At 39.9% G+C, this 22,762-nt stretch overlaps 1 protein-coding gene across 1 annotated transcript; it reads right to left on the bottom strand.

Moving 5' to 3' along the window:
- Positions 1-36: 36 nt before the first annotated feature.
- LOC123442105 ((S)-beta-macrocarpene synthase-like) lies at positions 37-20,115 on the bottom strand. Its single transcript, XM_045118205.1, has 10 exons — positions 19,828-20,115; positions 7,087-7,161; positions 6,460-6,712; positions 6,215-6,364; positions 6,004-6,178; positions 5,678-5,899; positions 5,057-5,192; positions 4,170-4,421; positions 3,409-3,473; positions 37-259 (listed from the first exon to the last, which is right to left on the bottom strand). Exons 1-10 carry the CDS (start codon positions 20,113-20,115, stop codon positions 37-39), a joined length of 1,839 nt encoding a protein of 612 aa, XP_044974140.1.
- Positions 20,116-22,762: the final 2,647 nt, after the last annotated feature.

Raw genomic sequence — 22,762 nt, 5'->3', positions numbered from 1 at the left:
GCTTGATGTCTAGCAAATGCAGAATACTTCATACATTTATTCTATCTGGTCCACAAAGATCAGTCTTATTGCATCTTTGATTGTGTCTGAAGTAGTGTATGCATCGTTATGTTTGTACATATTAGCCGCGGTCTTAGCAAGGTTAAGAATTGTGTGTCGCACAATAATTGGTTGATTTGTCGCAGCAAAAGTGTGTTCTAACATATCCTTCCATGAATCTTCAGCGAGTTCTTTTATCTGCTCGCAAGCATCATGCATTCACTAGTGGGGACACGGCCTTTAGTCCCGGACCGTAAGGGGCTTTAGTCCCGGTTCACCAACCGGGACTAAAGAGGCGGGACTAAAGGCTTAACCTTTAGTTCCGGTCCTGTTCCAAACCGGGACCAAAGGTGCTCCACGTGGCCGCCTCGGAGGGAGTATCTTTAGTCCCGGTTCTACTTACGAACCGGGACTAAAGGATCCGTCTGTTTTTTTTTGTTTGACCCGAAAAGGTAGATCTTTTTTATTTTTTTCAAATTTTATTTTTGAATATTTTTTATGTTTTATTCCAATTTTCTAATCTTTGAATTATTTGACAATTTGATCTCTAATTGTCCATCCTCACTGCTCTAGCGTGGAACATTCATTTCAAATCGTCTAACTTCCCGGTCAATCACCCGTCCTTTCACTACTTCAGCCCGAGCACGCTTAACTTTCTGGTTTTATCGTCCCTAGTTGCCAAGTGTGCACTTGTTGTTTTCATGACAATAGTAAGCTATCAATCCTAAACAACTTGGGTCTTGATGTCATGTCACATGATTTAATTTTTTAAATTACAAAAAATTATTAAAATAAACTTAATAAGTAACAATAATAGTGAATTTCAATGAAAACAACCTAATATTTTTAAATAAAATTATTTTTCTTTTTTTGGAAAAAACTTCTTTTTGGAATAATTTTTTTTCCATTTGGAATTTTGAGCATGTGAGAAAACTTCATCGGCCAAGCCCGGGTGAAATCAAGTACCAATTTTTTCTAGTTTTTTTATATATATTAATTTTTTTAAGATTTTATCATTTTTGTTTAATTTTTGAAGATTTTATCATTTTTTTTATTTTCTACAAAACTCAAAGTATCAAGGTTTCACACGAAAACCCACCTGCTACAAAGGCATTTTTTAAAATTAATTGAACTGTAGATTTTTTTGTGCATTAAATATGCACCATACTACAACATGTTAAAATCTACAGAAAGAACTAACTAAAAATAATAAAAAACAAAAATTAAATGACTAAAACAACTATATAAGCAAAACAATATTTCTTTAATTAAAATCCTAATTTAAATTATTCTAAAAATAACCAAATTAATCTTACTGTGACAACAATCTAACACATGAGTGGGAGCAAAAAGAATTAAATTAAAAACTATTTGTAAACTCAAGTTATTCAAAAACTAGGTTTGAAGCAAATTTAAACAAATTCAAATTTAAACCATTCAAATTTGAAAACTAATGGCACAAACAGAAACTAGATAAAATTTTGAATCTAATGCAAAAAGAATCAATAAAAAACATCAAATATCCTAAAATATATAAGCAATTTAAAACAAAAACTACAAACAAGAATTTAAAAACAGAAAAAAAAAATCTGAACACCTTTAGTCCCGGTTCGTGTCACGAACCGGGACTAAAGGGTAGACCTTTAGTCCCGGTTTAAGACACCAACCGGGACTAAATCCTCCAAACCCTTTAGTCCCGGTTCGAGACACGAACCGGGACTAAATCCTCCAAACCCTTTAGTCCCGGTTCGAGACACAAACTGGGACTAAAGGCTCCTTACGGTCCGGGACCAAACCCTCGTGCGATTTGGGGCGACGTGGCCGGGCCTTTAGTCCCGGCCTAGAGGCATTTTTTTAAAATTAATTGAGCTGTAGATTTTTTGTGTATTAAATATGCACCATACTACAACATGTTAAAATCTACAGAAAGAACTAACTAAAAATAATAAAAAACAACAATTAAATGACTAAAACAACTATATAAGCAAAACAATATTTTTTTAATTAAAATCCTAATTTAAATTATTCTAAAAATAACCAAATAAATCTTACTGTGACAACAATCTAACACATGAGTGGGAGCAAAAAGAATTAAATTATAAACTATTTGTAAACTCAAGGTATTCAAAAACTGGGTTGGAAGCAAATCTAAACAAATTCAAATTTAAACCATTCAAATTTGAAAACTAATGGCACAAACAGAAACTAGACAAAATTTTGAATCTAATGCAAAAGAATCAATCGAAAACATCAAATATCCTAAAAGATATAAGCAATTTAAAGCAGAAACTACAAAGAAGAATTTAAAAACAGAAAAACAAATCTAAACACCTTTAGTCCCGGTTCGTGTCACGAACCGGGACTAAAGGTCTACCCTTTAGTCCCGGTTCAAGACACCAACTGGGACTAAATCCTCCAAACACTTTAGTCCCGGTTCGAGACACGAACCGGGACTAAATCCTCCAAACCCTTTAGTCCCAGTTCGAGACACAAACCGGGACTAAAGGCTCCTTACGGGCCGGGACCAAAGCCTCGTGCGATTTGGGGCGACGTGGCCGGGCCTTTAGTCCCGGCCGAGAGGCATTTTTTTAAAATTAATTGAACTGTATATTTTTTTGTGCATTAAATATGCACCATACTACAACGTGTTAAAATCTACAGAAAGAACTAACTAAAAATAATAAAAAACAACAACTAAATGACTAAAACAACTATATAAGCAAAACAATATTTCTTTAATTAAAATCCTAATTTAAATTATTCTAAAAATAACCAAATAAATCTTACTGTGACAACAATCTAACACATGAGTGGGAGCAAAAAGAATTAAATTAAAAACTATTTGTAAACTCAAGTTATTCAAAAACTGGGTTGGAAGCAAATCTAAACAAATTCAAATTTAAACCATTCAAATTTGAAAACTAATGACACAAACAGAAACTAGACAAAATTTTGAATCTAATGCAAAAAGAATCAATCAAAAACATCAAATATCCTAAAAGATATAAGCAATTTAAAACAGAAACTACAAAGAAGAATTTGAAAACAGAAAAAAAAAATCTGAACACCTTTAGTCCCGGTTCGTGTCACGAACCGGGACTGAAGGTCTACCATTTAGTCCCGGTTCAAGATACCAACCGGGACTAAATCCTCCAAACCCTTTAGTCCCGGTTCGAGACACGAACCGGAACTAAATCCTCCAAACCCTTTAGTCCCGGTTCGAGACACAAACCGGAACTAAAGGCTCCTTACGGGCCGGGACCAAAGCCTCGTGCGATTTGGGGCGACGTGGCCGGGCCTTTAGTCCCGGCCTAGAGGCAGACCGGGACTAAAGGATTCATGCCAAAGGCCCTTTTTCTACTAGTGATTGTGGCCCCATGCTCCTTCATGTAACATTGGACCGTAGAGCCACAGTGGTCTCCTGTTTGCTCACGCTACAAAATATGGTTGTAAGATAATCTTAGTTATGCTCTCAATATACCCACAAGTTTACTCTTCCTAACTTCATTTATGGTTCTGATCATTAGTGATATGTTTTCAATTATGGCATAGCCGATGAATCTATGAGTATATTTAACATACATGAGTTACCAAGGATTGAACTGGTCCATGTTTATTGTTTGCATCACAATAAACTTCTACCTTGAAGCACATACATGTTAGTTATCTAACACGACAAGGTGGCTATCACGATTTCAACACACACACACACACACACACACACACACACACACACACACACATATATATATATATATATATATATATATATATATATATATATATATATATATATATAAATTTTATATGCGCAAATGTCTCCTTGTTGTTACGAAGTGTCAAACAATATACCATGTGCAGATTACTTCTTCTATGTGCCAGGATTTTTGTTACACTTATTTGTACCACATATAGTCTATTCCCCCGTATTAGCAGCTTGGGATCACTTCTTTAAACTAGGTCCGACACAAATATGAACGCTGTGTAATTGTGCCACCTTTGATGTTTGTATTCCTTTTGTTCTAAAAGTACATAATATAGTTATTTATATGCACATTCATCATTTTTACAAGATGCAAAATTAATATTCACATGAAGTTATATCCACTTGTGTAAGTATAGAGAAATACCTTGGTTGACACTATATCATTTGACAGGCGGACAAATATACCCAAACACTTGATTAGTTGTGGATTTCCTAAAACCCACTTGAAAGTCTCCTCTGTTGTTATCTCATCCATTCCGACATATGCATCACACGCTAGCAGGTAAGGTCCGATACTTGTAGATGAAACTTCAAGGTGTTCACTCATTGTTCTTGGCACATAATGTTCATCGCGCCATTTTAGTTCATCGGCGTACGCTTGAACTAATTGCTTCAGCTGTGTATTTAGAAAAACAGTCTTTTTATATGGTTGTATAGTTTGTTAGAAGTACTGATTGTAAGTTGGATTAGTTGCAACAAAAATCAATTATTTTACATTATATAACGTGTTATTCATGTCCTATAGGATAAGTTCCCTTTCAAGAAAAAAACATTAATTATATTTATGGGGAAAACATGTCAGAAGCTCTACTGGGAGATAAGGCATTTCTAGGCATGTTCACGATCTCTATGTTCAGTGAACAACATTAAATAATTTAATGACCAATTAAAATATCATTTCTTGATAAAATAACTATAAATGGTGAACAGTTGTGTTACAACCTTGAGAACAATGAAACACACACAAAAATGTCTAATAGAAAAAACGCCTAGTTTACATTACCTTGCTTTTATTTAGTGCAAATATTTACATAGTATTCAATTATTTATATGAAAATATATTCGCTTTATATCATCAACATGGTTCTATTAGGATAAGATATTAAACATAACATATTTACATCTAGACCGTTGTGGTTCTGTTTAGGCAATACACAATCCTATTATACTTATAGGAGGGCATGCATTTCATTACTAGTTGTGTAATTATGTACTATGAGCTAGGTTGGTGAAATCAAACAGAGTACTTGCCGTTTCTTTCAGGTAAACCACACGGTACCTTTCTTCATGTCCTAACTCGGCCTCGAAGGAAGAGAATGTCTCTAGTAAATAGAGGTAGAAATTCTTCATGTATTCTGGAAGGAGATCTACTGCACTTACATCCCACCTGCAATTTACTACGATATTAATGTGTATCTTCAAGAAATATATTATCTAGGATGGCGGTGGGATCTAGAGGAGTAGGCCAGGCAATTCTCCATTTATGTTCAAATTGTATTATGTGTCGTATTTACTAATCATTTCACTTCTTGGGAGCACTATAATTTGACAAGATATGTTGTTTCATCACCATAAACTCATTTCACATGAGCCCACTTTTATTAGACAAACTATTTAATATGTTTCAACAAACAATATGGCAACAGAGAATACCATGCCTAGTTAATATGTCCGATGAGAAGAGTCATGTATCTATGTGATATGCATATCGGCAACATCGACATTCCATACTAGTTAACAACTAAACTTCATTTATGTTAGTTCAATTAATCAATATTAACATACGACATACAAAATTGATGTGAGAGTCTTTTATTGAAGGTGTTAATTATCTTCAAAAAAGTATTTGGAGAAGGCAAGGAATATGGCGACCTTTTAATTGCTTCTTGAAGTTTCATACTCTCTTCGGTAGTACCATATGTGTCAAATATATCGTCTATTATGGTAATGAAAGCTGTTATCTTCGTGAGAATAATTCGCGAATGAGAATAATGAGGTTTGTAGCACGCCTCATTCATCCAGAATATACACACTTCTACTATTCGATCTCTAACGAAACTCAAATTGGATTTTCCGTAGAGCTCCTTCCACCACCTACCATATGTAAACAAAAAATAAACCATTTGTCAGTATTATGGTTGGAAGAAGCGAAGAGTTCCCGACATTAACTACAAGATGTGAAATTGTAGTAAACTTACAGTGTGACATCTTTTAACTCCTCACAGAAACGAATTTGTAGCAGGTTAAAATTCAATTTTGCAAGTTTCAATATGGCTTCATTTCGTATAGACTCCTTTTCATACTTGGATATGTAACTTCTTGTTTCTAATATTCCCACCCTTCTAACAAGAGGTGTATCTAGGGCAGAACACACTTCCTTTGCATAAGGTGATTCCAGTTTTAAATCACACAGAAGACGTCTTTTTGTGAAAGTGACAGCTGCATCAAGTACTTCCTCACCATGGGTCCTCAGATGTGCCGCATTGTATAAGCTTAGCAAACTTCTTGTATCAACATCAACAAAATCTTCTTTTTTGTCTTGAATTTTTTTGAATACATCTGCAAAGTTGATTGATAACAAACATTTACTATTTCTACTTCAATAGTAAATTGTATAATACCTAATTTTCTAGCATTAATTATCAACAACTTACCTGATGGCACCTCATATCCATTTTTTCGTAGAAGATAAAACCGGAGCGAAACCAAGTGTAGATTATTATCATCGTAACCAGAGTTGAGAACAACATTGAGTTCCTGGTTGATCTCATTCTCATAATGGTAACGCAAACCAAGTCGTTCTAGCGCCATTATAAGATCTAATATTTGTGGTGTTTCATTCGAATCTTTTATCATTGTCCTTACTTGTTCCCTTAACACTCCTGCCCTTTCTTGCATTTGAGGTAGCTGCAAGGATAAACATGCAAGTATAGGTGTCAATCTCTTGTGAACAGCTACGGCGTGGGTCTGATTTTTGAATTCATTAAAGTCGTTTCAAAACATATGGCATTAATCCACCTATTAACAAGAACATGCCAGAATAGATGGTGGTAAAGTCTAATGTGAATATTGTATGAAGGATGAACGATAATACATATCAAATCAACTATTAACATATTAATTACTACTCCCTCTGTGAAGAAATATAAGTGTGTGTAGAGATTTTTTGTGTGGATAAAACACAAAGCCTTGATTCTCATAGAAATCAAAACAGAAATTTAGATTTAAGTTAAATCTTACTACACAAACTTTACAAATCAGGCATCTCTGGTCGCTCTTACCTGCGCTGAAGACGGGGGCTGGTAAGTAAGGAAGAAATCACCCCACAGGCTTGGATGAAAAGTGCTCATCTGCTCCTGGCCAGCACTATCTCCGTGTACTACTCATAGTTTTAAATAGTCCGTTATAGCCCCGCTATAGCCCCGCTATAGCCTTTTCAGCAGGGTGCCGCTAAATGGTATCATGTATAAATATGCCGCTATAGCCCGTTATAGCTGATTTAGAGGCTCGCCACTATTTGCCGTAGCCTGCTATTTAAAACATTGGTACTACTGCCATTCGGTTCTTCTTGTGTATAGTGCTTCGTGCTCGCTGAAGTAGTTCAGAGACAAATTGTAGGTGTGTACTTGTGCATGCACAAGGGCTCAAATATATATAGAGAGAACCGGTTCTAACTCGTAGCCTTATACCAACTATTAAAGTCTTCTAACATACTCCGCATAGCAGCCATGGAGAAGACATACTCCAAAAAGGACATACTCGGTCATGGATCTAACTTGCTCCACCTTTCAGCCTTTATCAGTCGTGGAACTACGACCGATGCATTATCAACGGCCGGTGACTTAGAGCTGCGAGTAAAAAAAATGTCAATACCGCTGATTTTCGTTTTCCCAATATTTTAACCTCTGAACCGAGCTGTACATCATTTTCTTCTTCTCGGCCCTAAGACCAAGGTAGCACGAAGGTACACACCAATACTGGCTAGGATTTGGCATTGACGTGCCCTTGCACCGAGTTTACATTTTCTTTCCACTAGGGGTTCCATTAATACGAATCTTCAAACTCATTTCAACTGGCACGGTCAGAAGTCCACGACACATGCATTCCCTTCTAAAAAGAAGTCCATCACCTTCTTAAAACTCCACTAGCTAGGATTTGGCATTGCCGTGTCGGCAAATTACCATTTTCAGAGCATCTTTACATATTTTCCACTTGGAGTAGCCAATAACTCGAACTCTCAAAGTCATGTGAAATAACATCGTCAAAAGTCAATGACACATGAAATACCTCCAAAAAGAAGTCGATGGCACATGCATGGATATTCCAAAGTTACGATAATATGATAATGGACGTAGCCGTCACTCTTCCTGTTTTAGAAACGGTATTCACTAGTCAGTGCGGTAGCTAACAGTGCATCCAACGATCTACAGGTCCGTGCTAGGCGGCTAGACAGATCTAATAATGGATTCCCATAATGCAGATTCTAATATTCCCCAGGCCAATACCGACAAAATAAATAATTTAAAAGCTATCAACGGCTATTAGTCCCAATAGCTTACTGAGTTTTTTTTTTTTTTTTGCGGGGAGCATAATAAGAATCTGACAACATGAAACTTCGACGAAGGCGGCTGCAGCAGCTAGAATCTTGGACGGTGGTCTATTAGACCATAGCCTGCTTCTTTTTTCAATTCACAACAGTTATAGCATCTACACATTGCAAATATGACCTCCTAAATGCCCGCGAATGCGTCCGATCAGTGACCGGACGTGTCTCCTATTTATCCGTCCACGCAGCCAAACTTTTTTTTCTCATATGTCCGATCACTTGCACATGATTGGTGGAGAGGAAGAGAGAGAGAAAGAAAAAATGAATAAAAAAAGAAAAAGATGGTTCGGGATGGGGCCGCGTCCTGTGTGGCAGACTGAACGGGCGCGTACGCGAACCCTCATATCCTTCCCATATTTGAGATGGATATGAGGGTCCGCGGACAGCCCGGGCAAATAGGGACGATATGAGGATTTCGATTGAGTATTTTTTTTCCTTCTCTCTCCTATCCGGTCACCGATCGGACGCGTCCGCGGGCATATGAGGGATCTTTTGACGGGTCCGGATGTAGATGTCCTTAGTGAACTCCCGGGTGTGTAAGATTCCGATTAAAGAAAAATGTTTGTTGGGAGACCACCCAATATGTATCCTTACTGTTTTTGTATGTTCACATGATTAAGCTACTGTATTAATCATGTTTTATAGCTTTTATTTCAATAAAGTGCCAAGTAAAGCCTTTATGATTAGTTTGGATGATAGTTGTTTGATCATGCTGAAAAAGACAGAAACTTTGCGCTGGCGAAATCATTTCTAATTTCTATCCAGAGAGTGCTTTTAGGTTGATTCTTTTTGCTGCTGATTGATATACAAATTGCCTTAATTGTCATAAGTTTTTCAGAATTTTTGGAAGTGCAGAAGTATGGTTATCATTCAGATCATTACAGACTGTTCTGTTTTTGACAGGTTCTGTTTTCAATGCATAGTTTGCTTGTTTTGGTGTTTCCATAGATTATATTGAGTAATATAAATTGTGGAAATAGTAAGATACAGTAGGCATTGTGTGAAAATAATTATGAGTCTTGTTTTGACAGTACCCAACTGATGATTGATTTGCTCGTTATCATACTAACCCATATCAAGAAGTTCCGTTAAGTTTTGTGTTGTGAAGTTTTCAAGTTTTGGATAGAGTTCCGATGGACTATGGAACAAGGAATGGCAAGAGCCTAAGCTTGGGGATGCCCAAGGCACCCCAAAGCCATATTCAAGGACACCGAAGAGTCTAAGCTTGGGGATGCCCAAGGCACCCCAAAGCCATATTCAACGACACCAAAGAGCCTAAGCTTGGGGATGCCCCGAGAAAGCATCCCCTTTTTCGTCTTCAATCAATCGGTAACTTTACTTGGGGCTATATTTTTATTCACCACATGATATGTGTTTTGCTTGAAGCGTCATTTTATTTTATTAATACTTGCTTGCTGTTATTTAGATTAATTTTTTGCATCATTTAGTTCAATAAAAATGTCAAGGATAGCCTTTACCATGCTTAATTTGCAAGTATAGGAGTTGTTGTTCCAAAACAGAAAGTTTGCTTGTAGTGCAAAAATTCCCTAGAATTGTCTGTACGTCGGAATAGCTTGTAATTTGGACACAGTATGCTCTTATAAATTCTTTACAGAATGGAATTTTTTCAGATTTTTTTGGAGTTAATTAAGTATGGATCTTGCTGCATTCTTTACAGACTATTCTGTTTAGACAGATTGCTGTTTTGTTTGCATTGTTTGCATATGTTTGCTTGTTTAATGATTCCATTTGAGGATGAGAGTCTTAAATATGCAGAGGCATTTAGTATGCAATGTGAAATAATAATTTTAATGATATGCTACAGTAGAGGATGATATAGTTTTGCATTGATTTATACTAACCTATCTCACGAGTTCTTGTTGAGTTTTGTGTGGGTGAAGTTTTTAAGATTTGGGAAACCACCATACGAGAGGAATTAAGGAGACACAAAAGCTCAAGCTTGGGGAAGCCCAAGACACCCCCAACCCATATTTCAAGAAGTCTCAAGCATCTAAGCTTGGGGATGCCCCGGTTGGCATCCCACCTTTCTTCTTCAACAATTATCGGTTAGTATCGGTTGAACCTAAGTTTTTGCTTCTTCACATGATTCGTTCTATCGTTGGAGTGTCATTTTATTTTGTTTGAATAAGATACTTAGGATATGAAATTCTTAGATGGGAAAGTCTTCACATAGCCAAATAATTATTCAACTACTCATTGATTTTCACTTATATCTTTTGGAGTAGTTTTTCTTTTACTCTCATGCTTCACTTATATTATTTTGAGAGTCTTAAACAACATGGTAATTTTCTTAGGTTATGAATCTAGTCCTAATATGATGGGAATCCAAGAGGGATATAATAAAAACTTTCATATAGAGTGCATCGAATACTATGAGAAGTTTGATTCTTTGCATATAGTTTTGAGATATAAGGATGGTGATTTTAGAGTCATGCTAGTGAGTAATTATGGATTGGTAGAAATACTTGTGTTAGAGTTTGTGATTCCCATAGCATGCACGTATGGTGAACCGCTATGTTAGGACGTCGGAGCATGATGTTTTTATTGAGTGTCATCCTTTGTGCGGAGGTCGGGATCGCGCGATGGTTAACTCCTACCAACCCTTCCCCTAGGAGCATGCGTCCAATACTTTGTTTCGATTACTAATAAAATTTTTGCAATAAGTATGTGAGTTCTTTATGACTAATATTGAGTCCATGGATTATACGCACTCTCACCCTTCCACCATTGCTAGCCTCTCTAGTACCGTGCAACTTTGGCCGGTGCAAACAACCACCATATATCCTTCCTCAAACCAGCCACCATACCTACCCATCAGGGCATTTCCATAGCCATTCCGAGATATATTGCCATGCAACTTCCACCGTTCCGTTTATTATGACACGCATCATCATTGTGATATTGCTTTGCATGATCATGTAGTTGACATCATATTTGTGGCAAAGCCACCATTCATATCTTTCATACATGTCACTCATGATTCATTGCACATCCCGGTACACCGCCGGAGGCATTCATATAGAGTCATATCTTTTGTTCTAAGAATCGAGTTGTAAGTAAATAAAAGTGTGATGATCATCATTATTAGAGCATTGTCCCGTGTGAGGAAAGGAAGAAAGCTATGATTCCCTCACAAGTTGAGATGAGACTCCGGACTATAAAAATAAAATAAAAGAGGCCAAAGAGCCCACAAAAAAATGAAAATGAAAAAAAAAAGAAAAAAAAGAGACCAAAGAGCACAAAAAAAGAGAGAAAAGGAGAGAAGGGACAATGCTACTATCCTTTACCACACTTGTGCTTCAAAGTAGCACCATGATCTTCATGATAGAGAGTCTCATATATTGTCACTTTCATATACTAGTGGGAATTTCATTATAAAACTTGGCTTGTATATTCCAATGATGGGCTTCCTCAAATTGCCCTAGGTCTTCGTGAGAAAGCAAGTTGGATGCACACCCACTTAGTTTCTTTTTGAGCTTTCATACACTTATAGCTCTAGTGCATCCGCTGCATGGTAATCCCTACTCACTCACATTGATATCTATTGATGGGCATCTCCATAGCCCGTTGATACGCCTAGTTGATGTGACCATCTCCTCCTTTTTGCCTCACAACCACCACCATATTCTATTCCACCTATAGTGCTATGTCCATGGCTCACGCTCATGTATTGCATGAGAGTTGAAAAGGTTTGAGAAAGTAAAAGTGTGAAAAAAATTGCTTGACTAATACTGGGGTTGTGCATGATTTAAATACGATGTGTGGGAAAGATGGAGCATAGCCAGACTATATGATATTGTAGGGATAACTCTCTTTGGCCATGTTATTTTGACAAGACGTGATTACTTTGTTAGTATGCTTGAAGTATTATTGTTCTTATGTCAACATTAAAATTTTTGTCTTGAATCATATGGATCTGAATATTCATGCCACAATATATGTTAGGTAGCATTCCACACCAAAAATTCTGTTTTTATCATTTACCTACTCGAGGACGAGCATGAATTAAGCTTGGGGATGCTTGATACGTCTCCAACTTATCTATAATTTTTTATCGTTCCATGCTATTATATTATCAACTTTGGATGTTTTATATGCATGAATATGCTATTTTATATTATTTTTGGGACTAACCTATTGACCTAGAGCCGAGTGGCAGTTTCTGTTTTTTCCTTGTTTTTGACCTTTTTCAAATAGGAATATCAAACAAAGTCCAAACGGAATAAAACTTTCGCGTGATTTTTTATGGAAAATATCAAAAATACCAGAAGAAAAAGATACCGGAGAGGAGTCCCGAGGAAGCCACGAGCCAGGGAGGCACGCCCACCCCCTGGGCACGCCTGGGGGGCTCGTGACTCCCTCGTGGGCCCCCCTGACTCGTTCTCGATGCCATATGGTCTTATAAATACAGAAACCTCCAGAAATAAACCTAGATCGGGAGTTCCGCCGCCGCAAGCCTTTGTAGCAACCAAAAACCAATCGGGGGCCCGTTCCGGCACCCTGCCGGAGGGGGAATCCATCTCCTGTGGCCATCTTCATCATCCCGGCGATCTCCATGATGAGGAGGGAGTAGTTCTCCCTCGGAGCTGAGGGTATGTACCAGTAGCTATGTGTTTGATCTCTCTCTCTCTTGTTCTTGAGATGTCATGATCTCGATGTACCGCGGGCTTTGCTACTATAGTTGGATCCTATGATTTTCTTCCCCCCTCTCCCTTCTTGTAATGAATTGAGTTTCCCCTTTGAAGTTATCTTATCGGATTGAGTCTTTAAGAACACTTGATGTATGTCTTGCACGTGTCTATCTGTGGTGACAATGGGATATTCATGTGAGTACTTGATGTATATTTTGGTGATCAACTTCCGGGTTTCGTGACATCGGGAACCTATGCATATGGGTTGGCACACATTTTGACTCTCCGGTAGAAACTTTGGGGCACTCTTTGAAGTTCTATGTGTTGGTTGAATAGATGATTCTGAGATTGTGTGATGCATATCGTATAATCATGCCCACGGATACTTGAGGTGACAATGGAGTATCTAGGTGACATTAGGGTCTTGGTTGATGTGTGTCTTAAGGTGTTATTCTAGTACGAACTCTAGGATAGATTGAACGGAAAGAATAGCTTCGTGTTATTTTACTACGGACTCTTGAATAGATCGATCAGAAAGAATAACTTTGTGGTGGTTTCGTACCCGACAATAATCTTTTCGTTTGTTCTCCGCTATTAGTGACTTTGGAGTGACTCTTTGTTGCATGTTGAGGGCTAGTTATATGATCCAATTATGTTATCATTGTTGAGAGAACTTCACTAGTGAAAGTATGAACCCTAGGGCTTGTTTCCACGCATTGCAATACCGTTCGTGCTCACTTTTATTATTAATTACCTTGCTGTTTTTATAATTTCGGATTACAAAAACCTATATCTACTATCCATATTGCACTTGTATCACCATCTCTTCGCCGAACTAGTGCACCTATACAACTTACCATTGTATTGGGTGTGTTGGGGACACAAGAGACTCTTTGTTATTTGGTTGCAGGGTTGCTTGAGAGAGACCATCTTCATCCTACGCCTCCCGCGGATTGATAAACCTTAGGTCACCCACTTGAGGGAAAATTGCTACTGTCCTACAAACCTCTGCACTTGAAGGCCCAACAATGTCTACAAGGATAAGGTTGCATAGTAGACATCAATGCCCCTCTCCTTAGGTGGTGGAGATGGTTTTTAGCTATCTTGCCCATTAGTTCTTCAGCATCGTCCGGTGTACTTTCCCTGAAAACACAGCCAGCACAACTATCCAGATAGGTTCTAGATTCATCGGTTAGACCAGCATAAAATATATCAAGCAATTCATTCTTAGGGATTCCATGTACCGGTCTAGCCTTTAGTAAAGTGCAATACTGCTGCTGGCTACGCCTATAGGGATTTCCTTGGAAAATATGCAAAGGATTCCCCCGCGGCCTTGGAGCCTTGCGTTGGTGTTCCCTTGAAGAGGAAAGGGTGATGTAGCACAGTGGCGGTAAGTATTCCCCTCAGTTTGAGAACCAAGGTATCAATCCAGTAGGAGGATCACGTCAAGTCACAAGTACGTGCACAAACACAAAGAGCTTGCACCCAACGCTAGTCGTATACTTCTGGTACATCAAAAATTCCGAAAAATTACGACAGTCTGAAGAATTTACGTAGCAATCAGCAGCAAATAGAATCAACTCAAAAGCTCTCACAAAAAAAATGAAAATTATTTTCGTGAGCAGAAAGTTTCTGTCTTATCCAGCATGACCAAATGATCATCCCCAAGACTAATCATAATGGTTTCACTTGGCACAAACGCAAAAGAAACACAAAAAACACAATCATAACAGAATTATGAAAGTAAGACACAAAACAGAAAGAAAAAGGATAGATTCGTTGGATTGCCTCCCAACAAGCGCTATTGTTTAACGCCCTTAGCTAGGCATAAGGTGATGGAATCACGTATAGTCATCTTTGGTGCTCAAATCATAAGTATCCCTCATCATAGATTCATAAGGCAATCTTATTTTCTTCCTAGGAAAATGCTCCATGCCCTTCTTTAGAGGAAAATGAAATCTAATATTACCTTCCTTCATATCGATGATATCACCAATAGTCCTTAGGAAAGGTCTACCAAGAATAATGGGAGATGAAGGATTGCAATCTATGTCAAGTATAATGAAATCCACGGGTACATAGTTCTTATTTGCAACAATAAGGACATCATTGATCCTTCCCATGGGTTCCTTGACAGTAGAATCTGCAAGATGCAAATTAAGAGAACACTCTTCAATCTCATGAAAACCAAGAATATCACATAAAGACTTTGGAATCGCGGAAACACTAGCACCCAAATCACACAAAGCATTGCATTCATAGTTTTTGATTTTGATTTTGATAGTAGGTTCCCACTCATCATATAGTTTTCTAGGTATAGAGACTTCTAATTCGAGTTTCTCTTCAAGAGATTTCATCATAGCATCTACGATAGTGCGGTAAAGGCTTTGCTTTGGCTATAAGCATGTGGAGTGTTTGCAATGGATTGCATCAAGGAAATGCATTCAAACAAGGAGCAACTATCATAATTGAATCCCTTGAAATCCAAAGTGGGACTTTCATTACTACCCAGTATTTTGATTTCTTCTACTCCACGCTCCACACCTTTATCATTAAGATAGGTGGACTCCGAATCATTGGGGCGTTTTTCAACCAAAGTGGATTCATATCCAGCCCCTTCATCAATAGGTTTGACACGCAAAAACAAAGATTCAAGAGGAGTCACACCAAGCACTTTAAGATCTTCTTGATTTGCATCACAAATTTCAGGTTTAGCTGCCATCTTATTGACTAAGGTAGCCTGCTTGCAGAAATTTGGCCCACCAATTTTTCAAGGTGAGCAAGCTGAGAATTTAGTGCAAGGAATTCTTTGGCCATATCATCAACTTCTTTATTAAAATAGGCCATAAAAGAATTTTGTTCTTTTAATTCCCTACGAAAGTAACTATTTTGGTCAAACTGAAAAGACATGAAACCTTTGACACCAGTTTCAATCTCTTCCAACCTTTTGAAATAATTTGGTTTGGCCATGAGGAAAGGTCTCTCACGAACAAGCCCAAGAGCAAGCGAGAAAAACAGGCGGAAAAAGAAGGCAAAAGACAAAAGAAAACGGCAAAGGAGAAAGGAAAATGAAAACGACAAATGTGAAGTGGGGGAGAGGAAAACGAGAGGCAACTGGCAAGAAAGGTAAATGCAATAGATGAGTTTGTGACACTTGGATAGATCTTGACTTGATCTCTCCCCGGCAACGGTGCCAGAAATCATTTTGCTGCTGCCTACGCCTATAGAGATTTCCTTGGCAAATATGCAAAGGATTCCCCCGCAGCCTTGGAGCCTTGCGTTGGTGTTCCCTTGAAGAGGAAAGGGTGATGTAGCACATCGGCGGTAAGTATTTCCCTCAGTTTGAGAACCAAGGTATCAATCTAGTAGGAGGATCGCGTCAAGTCACAAGTACCTGCACAAACACAAAGAGCTTGCACCCAACGCTATGAAGGGGTTGAAAATCCCTTATAGATTGTTTGCAAAGTGAGAACTGAAAGCAAAAAGTAAACAAAGCAAAGTAAAAGTAATAGCTGAGATGATAATTGTGAGTAGACTCGGGGGCCGTAGTGTTCACGAGTGGCTTCTCACGAGTCATTGGGGAGGCAATGATGTTGATGTAGAAGCCCTCCAGCTCCAAAGTCCCCTCCGGCAGGGCACCGGGAAGGGTCTCGAGATGAGATCTCGCGGAAACGGAAGCTTGCGGCGGCGGAAAAGTGGTTTCGTGGACGCCCTTATTTTTTCTGGGATTTTAGGGAATATATAGGCCAAAGAGCGACTAGTAGAAAAAGGGCCTTTTGTCCCGGTTCGTAAGGGCCTTCCGTCCCGGTTTTGGAACCGGGACTAAAAGGTCGTTACTAATGCCCTCAGCCTTTAGTCCCGGTTCATACACCAACCAGGACAGATGGGCCTCCACGTGGCCGCTACGGCCAGGCCAGGCAGGGGGGCCTGTAGTCCCGGTTGGTGACACCAACCGGGACCAAAAGGCATCCACGCGTCAACACCTGGCTGAAGCTGAGTTTTTTTTGAAGGGACTGGTTTAGGGGTTAATTTAGGTTGTTATATACACCAACCAAGGAGCATCCATGAGCAAGCACAAAAAGAAATAATTTTATCTTTCATAAATGAGCATCCATGAGCATGCACAAAATTTCATCAGGCACACCACCATCATACTTAAAAGTGCAGTAGCAGTTCAACACTATCGTACTTAAAAGGTTTACACTATAAATATTAAAGCTCCATCAGGTTCTTAAGATCTTCACTCCTGCTTCTTGACCTTCTCCTTCATCATCCTGATGCGCTTAGAGCGGCGAAGCCCCAGGCCAGGTTGTGGGATGTACTCCTCTACCAGAATTGGTATGGCCCTGTCACCTAGCTGTGGGATCACCATCGCGAGGCCATCGTCGCTGTTACTTTTGCTGTAGCCAAAGTCGCTGCTACTTTTGCTATAGCCAGAGTCGCTGCTGCCATAGACATAGCACCTGTCGCAGTACTCGCTGCTCCTGCTCCCATTGCCTTGCCAAATGCAATTTTTTTTTTAAAAAATGGGTGTGAGACATAGCCTAATGGATAGGAAGAAGAGACAGAGGGTACTGGCATCATCATCGTCCTGGTAGCGCCTCCGACACATAGTCGTATCGAACACCTTCACGGCGAACATGGTGTTGTCGTCGTACCTGAAGACAAGGAAGTACCCATGCCGCAGGTCGTAGGCACGGACGAACTGCTTCCAGCCACGATCTAGGTACATGTTTCCATCGGTGTCAAACGCCACCTCCACGTCCCACAGCTTGTGAAGCCCGTTGCCGGCCTGCCTCAGCTTCATGTTCTGTGGCCGATGACCGTCCAACATCTTCACAAAATTGTCCGGCAGCACCTGCCTGTTGGAGGATTTCTCAAGTATAATCGTGAAGAATTCCATCTCTGAAAAGCAGCAGAAGAGACCAATTACTACCCTTTACAACATTGTCAGTACTCGCTGCTCCTGCTCCCATTGTCTTGCCAAATGCAAAAAAGTTTTTTTTAAATGGGTGTGAGACATAGCCTAATGGAGAGGAAGAAGAGACAGAGCATACTGGCATCATCGTCGTCCTGGTAGCGCCTCCGACACATAGTCGTGTCGAACACCTTCACGACGAACGTGGCGTTGCCGTCATACCTGAAGACAAGGAATTACCCGTGCCGCAGGTCGTAGGCACGGACAAACTGCTTCCAGCCACGATCTAGGTACATGCTTCCATCGGTGTCGAACACCACCTCCACGTCCCACAGCTTGCGAAGCCCGTTGCCGGCCTGCCTCAGCTTCATGTTCTGTGGCCGATGGCCGTCCAGCATCTTCACAAAATTGTCCAGCAGCACCTGCCTGCTGGAGGATTTCTCAAGTATAATCGTGAAGAACTCCATCTCTGAAAAGCAGCTGAAGAGACCAATTACTACCCTTTACAACATTGTCATACAACATTTACAGCAACATGATCATCAGTATTAGGTAGGACTTTTCTGCATAGTGCTCTCCAATTTTAGCATTCAAAGTAGGAGTACTTTTCCAATTTGAGCATTCAATAAGCAAAACCAAATCGTAAAATAAAGTAGTATTCAAATTAGCATGCATTCAATTATAAACAAAACTACATCATCTCTTGTCATACATATAGCCTCACTAATACACCTAGAACCGTAGCGCCCGACGGGTATCGTCGCAGGCGGTGGACACCCAAAGAGAAGGAACCATCACAGGATCATAGCTCCAGTGAGACCCCTGAAGAACCTGTCAGGTATTGTCGAACCTGCCCTCCAACGCAACCATGTAGCACGGACGTGCTCGTCCTCCTCTCTGACACGGTGACGTACCACCTCCGCGGTGTCCGGAAGCCTCGGCACCGTCACTGGCCCACGCGACCGCCACCAAACAAGGATCGGGTCAACAACGGGCTGGCTCCTCACCAACCTACGCCCCCGGAAGGTAGCACCTCCCAATACCAGCCGGGCGGAGCCTAGTCCCGGACAGGGCCCCTCTGATCAAGCAGGTGTCGTCCTCCGCCGAGTCGACGACGAGGATGCGGGATAGGCATCGTAAAATGAACTAAAAAATAAAATAGTTCTATTAATTTTCTTGCTAAAAATAAACTACTTCTTATATCAGTGTGCTTCTAAAAGTAAATAACAAATTACCACATCACCACATCACAGTATTTAGAAAGAGTGTGTGTTGACTATATGAGACAATTATGGTCCTATAGGCCATGGATTTTTCATGCTCTTTGCAAGTCAAGGATAAAACAATGATCTTGGTTATAGAAACAATAAAGTATAGGTATTGGTGAAGCTTCTAAAAATTGGACCATGGTCCTATAGGCCATGGATTTTTCATGCTCTTTGCAAGTCAAGGATAAGACAATGATCTTGGTTATAGAAACAATAAAGTATAGGTATTGATGAAGCTTCTAAAAACTGGACCGTAAACATGCATTTAGAAGTGGTGCTCATAGCCACAGGCTTTGCTTTATCTAGAGGAATGTACAGTCTATAGTTGCACAATTTTTCTATACATACACAATATGAACATATACATAAATTGACAAAGAAAATACTATGAACAAAAAAATCATTAAAATTCTATGAACAAAATTACAACAGAAAAAAATCATAAAAATTCTATGAACAGAAAAAATCATAAAAATTTGACATATTCGATCTTTGCATATATATGAACATACAAACATGCATATTCAACAATAATATCACCAAAAAATTAAAAATTAAAAACAATAAATAAAAAAAACAGAGCCGTGGCGGCGGCGGCTCAAATCGGGGGCGGTCGGGGCGACGGCGTGGGCGGTGAGGGCGACGACGAGGGCGGCGTGGGCGGAGGGTGAGGGCGGCGGGGGGCGGAGGGCGAGGTTGACGGTGACGGGCGACGGCTCGGGGGCGGCGGAGGGCGACGGCGACGACGGCGGGGGGCGGGCAGCGGAGGCCGACGACGACGGGCGACGACGTGGGCTCGGGGGTCGGAGGGCGACGTGCGACGGCGACGGGGCAGCCTGGCGGCGCCGTGGATGAGCTCGCGGCATCGTCGGGCATGGATGAGCTCGCGACACTGTGAAATCTGAAAATTTCCAAAGTGTTGGCTTATATTGCAAAGGCATTGGTCCCGGTTAGTGGCACCAACCGAGACTAAAGGGTTGCATTGGTCCCGGTTGGTGCCACCAACCGGGACCAAAGGCCTCTTTTCAGCAGCCCGAAGGGCGGGAAACAGACACTAAACAGAGACCTTTGGTCCCGGTTGGTGGCACAAACCAGGACGAATGCACTCTTTTCAGCAGCCCAAAGGGCGGGAAACAGAGACCTTTGGTCCCGGTTGGTGGCACAAACCGGGACCAATGCACCCCTTTAGTCCCGGTTGGTGCCACCAACCGGGACGAAAGGTGTGTTCGCGGCAGTTCCGAAGAAGTTTAGTCCCACCTCGCCAAGCGATGCGCCCTGTTAATGGTTTATAAGCCCCTCTACGGCTGCTTATTCAAAGTGTCTTACAAAGAAAATTCAACCTAAAAATCGAAGGGTGTTTAGGTTGAATTTTCTTTATAAGCGCATCTATTTTGTTGCAATTTTTTTTTCATTTTATGAAAACTTTTTTTAGTTGATATTTTTTGATTTTTTAGTTTATTCTTTTTATTAATGTTTTATTTGATTCTTTTTAATTCATTCTTTTTAGTCCATTTTTTAACAAATAAATACCAACCGGGACGAAAGGGCGTGTGCTGGCGCGGTGCGGTGCTATGTTTAGTCCCACCTCGCTAGCCGAGAGGGGCTCGGAGTGGTTTCTAATTACTTATTTATTTTCTTTTACGATAATTCTTTTTGCTATTAAAGTTTGTAACAAAATTCTAATTACTTATTTATTTTCTTTTCTGATAACTCTTTTTGCTTTTAATGTTTTGAACAAAATTGTAAATACTTATTTATTTTCTTTTATGATAATTCTTTTTGCTATTAAAGTTTGTAACAAAATTCTATATAATTTTAGTTTCAATAATACTAGAGGTTTATAAAAGCTTTTTAGTTGATTCCTTTAGTACCAGTTCTAAGGCTGTTACAAATGCATTTTATACGGAAACTTGTGTGTTAAAACATGCATATTCATACGGAAACTTGTCTGTTACAACATGCATTTCAAATGAACTACAAAAAGGTTGAAAGTTGGCATGGTATCATTATATAATAGTTGTGGAGAAAGTCTTCACTTTTTCTTCGCTTGTGTCCTTTCCTTATTGCGCCGTAACCATGGATAATGTTCATCATTTATCAGGATGCTTGGGTCAGCCTTGACTTTGAAGGGAGGAATTTCATAAAACTTTTCATAATCTTCGGACATGTCTGTCTTGCCCTCCACTCCCACGATGTCCCTTTTTCCTGAAAGAACTATGTGACGCTTTGGCTCATTGTATGATGTATTCACTTCCTTATTTTTTATTTTTCTCGGTTTGGTAGACATGTCCTTCACATAGATAACCCGTGCCACATCATTGGCTAGGACGAACGGTTCGTCAGTGTACCCAAGATTGTTCAGATCCACTGTTGTCATTCCGTACTGTGGGTCAACCTGTACCCCGCCTCCTGAGAGATTGACCCATTTGCACTTAAACAAAGGGACCTTAAAATCTACTCCGTAGTCAAGTTCCCATATGTCCACTATGTAACCATAATATGTGTCCTTTCCCCTCTCGGTGGCTGCATCAAAGCGGACACCGCTGTTTTGGTTGGTGCTCTTTTGATCTTGGGCGGTCGTGTAAAATGTATTCCCATTGATCTCGTATCCTTTCCAAATCGTAACAGTCGAAGATGGTCCCCTGGACAACGAGTACAACTCATCACAAACAATGTTTTCATCTCTGAGACATGTTTCCAACCAACTGTTGAAAGTCCTGATGTGTTCACATGTAATCCAGTCGCCGCACTGCTCCGGGTGTTTGGAGCGCAGACTGTTCTTGTGTTCATCGACATAAGGGGTCACCAAGGTAGAGTTCTGTAGAACTGTGCAGTGTGCTTGAGACCAAGAATATCCGTCCCTGCATATTATTGTCTCCCCTCCAAGCGTGCCTTTTCCAGTCAGTCTCCCTTCATACCGCGATTTAGGGAGACCTATCTTCTTAAGGTCAGGAATGAAGTCAACACAAAACCCAATGACATCCTCTGTTTGATGGTCCATGGAGATGCTTCCTTCTGGCCTAGCGCGGTTACAGACATATTTCTTTAGGACTCCCATGAACCTCTCAAAGGGGTACATATTGTGTAGAAATACGGGGCCCAGAATGACAATCTTGTCAACTAGATGAACTAGGACGTGTTTCATGATATTGAAGAAGGATGGTGGGAACACCAGCTCGAAACTGACAAGACATTGCACCACATCACTCCTTAGCCTTGGTATGATTTCTGGATCGATCACCTTCTAAGAGATTGCATTGAGGAATGCACATAGCTTCACAATGGCTAATCGGACGTTTTCCGATAGAAGCCCCCTCAATGCAACCGGAAGTAGTTGCGTCATAATCACTTGGCAGTCATGAGACTTTAGGTTCTGAAACATTTTCTCTTCCATATTTATTATTCCCTTTATATTCGACGAGAAGCCAGTCGGGACCTTCATACTAAGTAGGCATTCAAAGAAGATTTCCTTCTCTTCTTTGGTAAGAGAGTAGCTGGCAGGACCTTCATACT

This window comes from Hordeum vulgare, chromosome 3H (assembly GCF_904849725.1).
Source record: "Hordeum vulgare subsp. vulgare chromosome 3H, MorexV3_pseudomolecules_assembly, whole genome shotgun sequence".
NCBI lineage: Eukaryota > Viridiplantae > Streptophyta > Magnoliopsida > Poales > Poaceae > Hordeum > Hordeum vulgare.
Note: the sequence above shows the minus strand (reverse complement) of the source record. Positions and strands in the feature narration are given on the sequence as shown.